The sequence below is a fragment of the Microcaecilia unicolor genome, chromosome 3 (assembly GCF_901765095.1).
Source record: "Microcaecilia unicolor chromosome 3, aMicUni1.1, whole genome shotgun sequence".
Taxonomy (NCBI): domain Eukaryota; kingdom Metazoa; phylum Chordata; class Amphibia; order Gymnophiona; family Siphonopidae; genus Microcaecilia; species Microcaecilia unicolor.
Window position 1 is genome coordinate 509286438 of NC_044033.1, and position 8902 is coordinate 509295339.

The 8902-nt window shown below is 49.4% G+C and overlaps 1 protein-coding gene across 2 annotated transcripts in view; it reads right to left on the bottom strand.

Moving 5' to 3' along the window:
• NT5E (5'-nucleotidase ecto) overlaps positions 1-8604 on the bottom strand; it is a 502044-nt gene extending 493440 nt beyond the window's left edge. The window contains exon 1 of one of the 2 annotated variants that reach the window (XM_030199135.1): positions 8097-8601. In XM_030199135.1, the coding sequence (XP_030054995.1) occupies positions 8097-8441 (345 nt within the window). In that variant the 5' untranslated portion in view covers positions 8442-8601. Of the gene's footprint in view, positions 1-8096 lie in introns of both variants that reach the window. The other variant, XM_030199136.1, reaches the window with a different exon arrangement.
• Between the last annotated feature and the right edge of the window lie 298 nt (positions 8605-8902).

Consider the following 8902-nt stretch of genomic DNA (forward strand, 5'->3'; position numbering starts at 1 on the left):
TTGTACAGTGCTGCGTAACCCTAGTAGCGCTTTAGAAATGTTAAGTAGTAGTAGTATGTTTTGGGTGGTTGAGATAGGAATTTTCCTTGCTTATCTTTTTATTTTGAATTTAGTTAGTCCACAAGTTCCACAGAAAGTCAAGGTTTTCCTTTTTTGAGTTTTTTTGAGTCAGAGTAGTAGGTATCGTGGAGTCCCTGCAGTTCCTGAACCAGTGAACTGACCTCACCAACCGAGGAGACGTGGAAGTAGAGAAGACTAAGGTACCCAACGCAAGAAAGCAGCGATGCTAGCGAAGACTTTAATATACTGGTAACGAAATTGTGTGCACACAAATTGAAAACTATATATATATCAGATCTGAGCACACTAATTAGTGCTGTGTACATGTGTGGGATGTTTTGGGTTACTGCAGATGTGGAGTTGGGGTCTTCATAGCTGTGATCCTTGATAACTTTGATTGTAGTTTTAAAATTGTTATTGCCTTTATTTCCTTTGTAACTTATCTCAAAGCATTTAACATCTTGCACTAATTTTATTTAATACCATCAACCTGTAAAAATTGGTACCAACTTTAAGAAACATATCTCAGTGTTTCTATTTACTTTACCCTTTTATAAAACCTTTAATATTTTTTTCTTGCTAAATCCCTTGGTTGTGTGGAGTTTATTTGGGAACCCTATTTAAAACTGTGACACTCATATATTTATTTCTTCAATTATTCAAATTTACCTGCTCCATGACTAGGGGGTTTACACTGAACATAACCCCATGCCAGCAGGCAGAAGAGAGACAGAAGCCTGAGAATTTGCTGTTTGAGCTTGAGCTGACAATGCTGGGGGAGAAAAACCTTCCCCAATGTAGTATCGAAGCATACTCCCTGAAATTCCAGGTTCTGAGATGGCTCTTGCTGTAATTCACCATCCAATCCAGTGTATAAAGAAGAGACAGAACTCTCTGTGTACTCTGAAGGCTCTGTACTGATAAGAAGGCACCCAAATTAGCCAGTCATCCAGGTAAGGGTGTACCTGGATCCCTTGCCTGTGAAGGAAGACTGCTACAATCACCATAACTTTGGAAAATGTGTGAGACAGAGTGGCAAAGCCAAAAGGCATGACTGTGAAACCTCCGGTGAGGAGACCAAATCAGGATACGAAAATAAGCCTCCTTGAGGTCCAATGAGGTGAGAAACTCGACTGGCTGGACCAAGGCTATTACAGATCGAAGTCCTCATGAGAAACTGCAGCATCTGAGAGACTTGTTCACCCCTCTGAGATCCAGAACTGAGTGAAGAGTTTTCTTTCTTCGGCACGACAAAATAGACGGAATATCGACCTGTCTCTGCTGGAAGAACGGGCTGAATGGCCTCCAGGCACATTAAAGATATAAAGGTAGTTAGCACTGCTCAACTTCGCAAGGGGACAGCAAGAAAAGATTTGCAAGTGGCTTGGAAGATTCTAGCTTGTAGCCATGCAGAATATCGAGGACCCAGTGGTCTGTAGTGATGGTGATCCACTCCTTGTAAAAGGGGAAAAACTGCCCACCTATGCCTTTGTACAAAGATTGAACCTCGACCTCGTCACTGCGAGGACTGAAAAGAGGGAGAGGTTCTAGAGGTAGCAGAGAAGGACTTCTTGCCCACTTGAAATGATGACTGAATCTGAGGAAAGCGAGGTTTTTCAGAGGAAGTACTAGCCTTCCCCAGTATATAACTCTGCGCTTCTTGAAAGAAAGAGATACCTAGATGCTTGGAGATGAGAATTAGGCTTGTCCTTGGGTAGCCACTGGACCTTGGAATCTCCCAGGTCTTTAACAATCTTCTCCAAATCCACACCAAAGAACAGTCTCCCCCAAAAAGGTAACTTCGCCAGACGAGATTTGGATGCCATCAGCGGCCCAATGTCTCAACCATAGCCAGCACCACGCTGAAACTGCCAATGCCACACCTTTTAGTCAACACTCGAAGAATATCATAAAGAGCATCTGACAAATAGGACAACCCCGCCTCAAGGGAAGGAAGAAAGTCTGGAGGCGAGTCCAATGTGGACAATTGCTGAATCTACGATAAAGAAGCCCTGGCCACAAAAGAAGAAATTGTTGCCTGAGAATTTAAAGCAGCCATTTGAAAGGCAAGCTTCAAGGAAGCCTCATGCATATCTTTTAATGCAGTGCCGCCTTCAAGAGGGACAGTGGTACGTGTGATGTGATAAGGGCATTCACCCAGGGCCGTGCCAAGGGTCTGTGGCGCCCCCCCCCCGCAAGGGATCGGGTGGCGCCCCCCCCCCCTGCGTAGATGATTGCTGTCCTCTCTCCCCGGCCCTCCCGCTCCCATGTCCCAATTGCCCGCCCTCTTCTCCCCCCAACAAAATCTTTTAAATTTACCTCCATCCGGCTGGCAGGGCAGCGAATGGCGCAGCGTCAGTGAAGGAGGCGGCGCTCCCGACGTCTCTACTGGTCTCCCCTTCGCTCAATGCCCCGCCTTCTTCTGACGTAATTTCCTTGACGTCAGAAGAAGGCGGGACATTGATCGAAGGGGAGACCAGTAGAGACGTCGGGAGCGCCGCCTCCTTCACTGACGCTGCGCCATTCGCTGCACTGCCAGCCGGACGGAGGTAAATTTAAAAGAGATTTTGTTGGGGGGAGAAGAGGGCGGGCAGTTGGGACATGGGAGTGGGAGGGCGAGGCAAGCATGGCGCGGCGGGGCGCCCCCCAGAGGACGGCGCCCCCTGCCACGCTTACCTCGCTTACCGCATTGGCACGGTCCTGCATTCACCTTAGGCAGAACAAACTACTCCAAATCAGACAGTATAAGGGGATATAATCTGGACATAGCCCGTGCCACCTGGAGGTTTGGGGTATCCCACTGAGCTGCAATCAACAACTGCATAGCCTCATGAATATGGAAAGATACAGGAGTCCTCTTAGTACCTGACATAATAGATGGAGCATGAGAAGAGGATCTGGAAGCAGGAGAAGAAATGTTTAAAGCCTCCATAGATTTTGTGATTAACAGAGGCAACTCCACCTTCAAAAATAACCTAGCTACAGTAGGATCATCACCCTCTTCTACCCCTAAAATTTCCAAGTCAGGGACATCAGCAGAACCAGAGCAGTCAGAATCCACAGGTAAAACCTCCTCTGACTCCCGAGTAGAAACATCTACTAAATCCTGTGAAACACAAAGTTTTCTTTTCTTAGGAAGCTGCTGCTCAGAAATAATGTGAGAGGAAGAAGCAGAGGCAGTTTGAGCTGACTTTAATAAAAATGCCTGATGTAAAAAAAAAAGAAAGAACAAATTCAGGCAATAACTGCAAAGCAGAGACTTCTACCCCCGCAAAACCAACATCCTGGGACACAGTAGTGGACAAGGAACCCGCTGACAAAATGGCCACCGAAGCATCGAGAAGCGCGGGAGCTACTGCTGAGCCTGCCAAAACTGCCACCAGAGTACAGCCCAATTGAACTCCCTGAGACGGAGTACCAATGGCAAACCGAGGTAACAGCAGCATGTCCGCAGATATAAATGATAGCATGGAGGAACTGGTACCCGAGAGCTTACCCCCACAGCATGCACAAGACTTAACAGCCTCAGACATTGGGAATAAAAAACACACTCACAGAAAACAGCCTGTCTCGTGACCTTCAAGGCACCGAAGCCCCCAAATCTTCCCACAGCACAAGTGCTCCTAAAGAGAACTACAGTGGCTGACTTTTTTTTTTTTTTTTTTAAATAGAGGCAGGAAAAAAAAAAAAAAAAAGAGTAGTGAAGACCCAAAGAGAGGTAGAAAGTGGCAATGAGGGAGCAGGGAGGGACCTAGATCACTAGGTTTACACCTGAGGCACAGGATATTCTCAACCCCAAACTCTACAGAACCTGCAAGAGGTCACAAAGAAGTCACCCAGGGTTGCCAGGTGGAAAATTTTTTTCCAGCCTAAAGGAGCCCAAAATCCAGCCCAAAACCCGCCCAAACTCAAACCCCGCCCCTGACACCCCCGCCCCCGCGTCATCACCCCCGCCCCCGCCGTCATCAACCCCGCCCCCGCCGTCATCGGCCCCGCCTCCCCCGTCATCGGCCCCGCCTCCCCCGTCACTAACCCCGCCTCCCCCGTCACTAACCCCGCCTCCCCCGTCACTAACCCCGCCTCCCGCGTCACTAACCCCGCCCAGAAACGTCATTAACCCCGCCCACCGCGGCCGAAAAAAGCCGGCGAAAAAACCGCCCCGAAGCCAAAAAGGAGCCCAAAAAACCGCAACCCGCCGCGGGCAAAAATTTCCCGCGGCGGGTCGCGGAAAACCGCCCAATTGGGCGGTAAAACCGCCCACCTGGCAACACTGAAGTCACCACACTGCACAGGAACTGCTATCCCACCTGAGGGGATAGAGATTACCGGCTGAGCTGCTATGAACAGAACCTTATAAGGCACAACGCATTAGTGTTCTCTATCTCCACCTGCTGGCGGATGATCACAACCTGTTTGTCTGGATTTGGACTGATCCTTGGGAGGTAATGGAAACAGGAGTTCCCCTGGGGAATATCAGAAGGACTGTAGTTTTAAAAGACTTGCAATCAAGGTTGGAGGGTTGATATTGTTTGATGTTCCTGCTATTGCTGAGTTGAAGAGTAAACAGTTTTTTTGTTTGTTTGTTTTTTCATAAATTGATGACGCCAGCATGATTTTTGGATGAGAGAGTACAAGTGTCTTCCAAACTTGCCTAATCTAACAGTCAACTTTATTTGCCACAATTTCACTTGGGTTTGTATTTCTTTTTTGGTTTCCTACTACCACTACTACTACTTAACATTTCTAAAGCGCTACTAGGGTTACGCAGTGCTGTACAGTTTAACAAAGAAGGATAGTCCCTGCTCAATGGAGTTTACAATCTAAGGGATGAAATGTAAAGTTGGGGCAGTCTAGATATCCTGAATGGAGGTATAATGGTTATGTGCCGAAGGCGACATTGAAGAGGTGGGCTTTGAGTAAGGATTTGAAGATGGGCAGCGAGGGGGCTTGGTGTATGGGCTCAGGGAGTTTATTCCACGCATAGGGTGAGGCGAGGCAGAAAAGGCGGAGTCTGGAGTTGGCAGAGAAGGGTACTGAGAGGAGGGATTTGTCATGTGAGCGGAGGTTACGGGTAAGAGCGTAAGGGGAGATGAGGGTAGAGAGGTAATGAGGGGTGCATTTGTAGGTAAGTAGGAGAAGCTTGAACTGTATGCGGTACCTGATCGGAAGCCAGTGAAGTGACTTGAGGAGAGGGGTGATAAGGGCATATCGATCCTGACGGAAGATAAGACGTGCAGCAGAGTTCTGAACGGATTGAAGGGGGGATAGATGGCTAAATGGGAGGCCAGTGAGGAGTAGGTTGCAGTAGTCAAGGCGAGAGGTAATGAGAGAGTGGACGAGTGTTCGGGTGGTATGCTCAGAGAGGAAAGGGCGAATTTTGCTGATGTTATAGAGAAAGAAGCGACAGGTCTTGGCTATCTGCTGGATATGCGCGGAGAAGGAGAGGGAGGAGTCGAAGATGACTCCGCGGTTGTGGGCAGATGAGACGAGGAGGATGAGGGTGTTATCAACAGAGATAGAGAGAGGAGGGAGAGGAGAAGAGGGTACTCCCACCCACTAACGCTTCTTTTCCCCCAGGTGGAGGAACTGACTGAGACTACCTTCAGGAGGCTCCCACTGGGTCGGACCCAGAATCCAGGAGCACCTAGGACACTGATATATAAACTATACTATTCTTTTGGAAAAATACAAGTGCTGTTGATTACAATACATAGCGGAATACTGTCTTAACTGCTAAATATGAAAGAATTTCAGCTGAAAATAATGAATACTTTGGTTAAATATGATCTGATATGGGTTCTGCTACATTCCTAATGCACCTGATCAAAATGTCCTGCTAGTTTGATATTAATATGATGAATATATTTTCTGGTGCTGTATTTGGCTGTTATATTAAGATTACTTTTTTCTCTGGTTGTCAAAAAAAAAATCAATAAAACTAATTTGAACAAAAAAACCCTTTATATTTACACTTGGTATAGGATTTATTTATTTATTTGCTGCATTTGTACCCCACATTTCCCACCTATTTGTAGGCTCAGTGTGGCTTACATTATATTGCAAAAGGTATAATTATGAACAGAGTAAGAGGTTTGTTCTAATTTAATATATTACTGTATAATTATATTATACTGTATAATAAGCAATGCATTATTTCTAGCAAAAAAGGTGCCGGTACTCAAATGCCAGACCATCCTTCAGGGATGGGGGTGATCACTAAGGGACACACCCCACAATAGCCAAGCTCCCTGCAACCAGTCACAGAATCTATGTCAAGGCAGAACTGGTGTGTAGAGTCTGAGCTCTTTCATTAAAACTTAGGGACCACGGGTCAATTTTAGTAGACAATGGAAAAGGTGCCGATACTCAGTACCTCAAAAACCCTGAATAATAAGTGAAGAGGACCTGCAACTACTCTGAAATGTTAGCCATTGAGGTCTTAATAAGATATTCAAAAGAAAATTATTTTTTAAAAAGGCGTGTATATATGTATTTCCCTCCCTCCCCCCACCCTACAGGTGGTGGCCAGAGTCAGAGAAACTCTGTTCAAATCCCACTGCTGCTTTTTGTGATGTTGGAGAAGTCACTTAACCCGCCATTGGCTCAAGTACTACTACTATTTAGCATTTCTATAGCGCTACAAAACGTACGCAGTGTTGCACAAACATAGAAGACAGTCCCTGCTCAAAGAGCTTACAATCTAATAGACAAAAAAATAATAAAGCAAGCAAATCAATTAATGTGTAGAGGAACGAGGAGAGGAGGGTAGGTAGAAGCGAGAGGTTACAAGTCAAAAGCAATGTTAAAGAGGTGGGCTTTCAATCTAGATTTAAAGATGGTCAAGGATGGGGCAAGACGTAGGGGCTCAGGAAGTCTATTCCAGGCGTTGGGTGCAGCGAGACAGAAGGCGCGAAGTCTGGAGTTGGCAGTAGTGGAAAAGGGAACAGATAAGAAGGATTTATCCATGGAGCGGAGTGCACGGGAAGGGGTGTAGGGAAGGACGAGTGTGGAGAGATACTGGGGAGCAGCAGAGTGAGTACATTTATAGGCAGGGGCGTATCTGCGTGGGGCCTCAGGGGCCTGGGCCCCCGCAGATTTTGCCCTGGACCCCCCTACCGCCATCAACCCTCCCCCGCTGCCGTTGCTTACTTTTGCGACGTCAGACTCCGAAGTGGATTCAACAGCGCCTATCAACAGCAGCACGGCCACGGAGGCCGAAGATGAATTTTAAACACCTTGGGGCGGCTGGCGGGGGTTTGGGGTCCCCCGCCGGCTGAAGAAGAAGTTTTAAGGCAGCGGCAGGTGGAAGCGGACCTCGGCGGGGGAGGGTTGGCGGCGGGAGGGGGGTGGAGAGAGTCATTGGTGGCAGTGGGGGCTCTGACAATGGCGGGGGGGGGGGGGGGGGCTAAAATGTGCCCCCTCCCTCTGGCTCTGGCCCCCCCTACCGCCGGAGTCCAGATACGCCCCTGTTTATAGGTTAGTAGAAGAAGTTTGAACAGGATGCAAAAACGGATAGGGAGCCAGTGATGCGACTTGAGAGGGGTAGTATGAGTAAAGTGACCCTGGCGGAAGACGAGACGGGCAGCAGAGTTTTGAACCGACTGGAGAGGGGAGAGGTGACTAAGTGGGGGGGGGGGGGGGGAGAGAGGTGACTAAGTGGGGGGGGGGAGAGAGGTGACTAAGTGGGGGGGGGGAGAGAGGTGACTAAGTGGGGGGGGAGAGAGGTGGCTAAGTGGGGGGGGGAGAGAGGTGGCTAAGTGGGGGGGGGAGAGAGGTGGCTAAGTGGGGGGGGGGAGAGAGGTGGCTAAGTGGGGGGGGGAGAGAGGTGGCTAAGTGGGGGGGGAGAGGTGGCTAAGTGGGGGGGGGGAGAGAGGTGGCAAGTGGGTGGGGGGGGGGGAGAGAGGTGGCTAAGTGGGAGGCCAGGAATTGGGGGAAAACCGGTTTTAGCAAATGCCACGTACTAAAAATAAATAAATAAATAAATCATAGGTTACACACCATATGTTTTGCGGACTTTGCTTGGCTTTACTACTTACCATGGCATCGTACTGGAGGTAGTTCATGAAGTGGACCGCCTCCTCGCCCTTGTAGTAATTGAACCAGACGGTGCCCTGGTATTGGTCGCCGGCGTCGAGCAGCAGGACGTGGGGCTCGCGGGCGCGCACCTCGCGGATTTTGCTCAGTCTCCGCGCCACCCCTCCGTAGCAGTCTTCCTGCGAGGCGCACCTGCCCGAGTCGACGCTGGTCTGATCCACGCGCGCGTGAACGTCGTTGGTGTGCAGGAGGGTGAGTTCGAAACCGTTGGCCACGCTGCTGCCAAACCAGAAAAGGAGCAGGAGTGGGACGACAACAGGGCGCGAGGAGCCCCCCGGCGCGTCCATGCCTGCACTCACCCGCTCGTGTCTACGGCTGTGGAAGCCGCTCGGGGAGGAGACGAGGAGGGCGGGGGCAGGGCCTCAGCCCCGCCGTCTGCCGCGGGGCGGAGAGGTGCAGGCGAGTAGTCGCTTCTGCTGCTCATCGGCGGACTTTCTCCAACTCGCTTACATGAGATGATCCACTGCGGTTGTCGCGGGTAAAGGTATGAGTGCCACATCTGTTGTGACAGCGCGCGGGGCCAATACACCGGCGCGTGCTCACTGCTCACCCAACGGGCACACGCGCGCGCTGGGAAGGGGCTCCACCCCCTATTCCCCTGTATCCCCGTCGCGGAGGTAAAGAAAGGAGAGGCAAGAGCAGAGTTTTACATTGTCAGCCTCCTAGGGACACACAAGATACCTGTATATAATGTGTGTGTACAGCGCTGCGTACGTCTAGTAGCGCTATAGAAATGATTCGTAGTAGT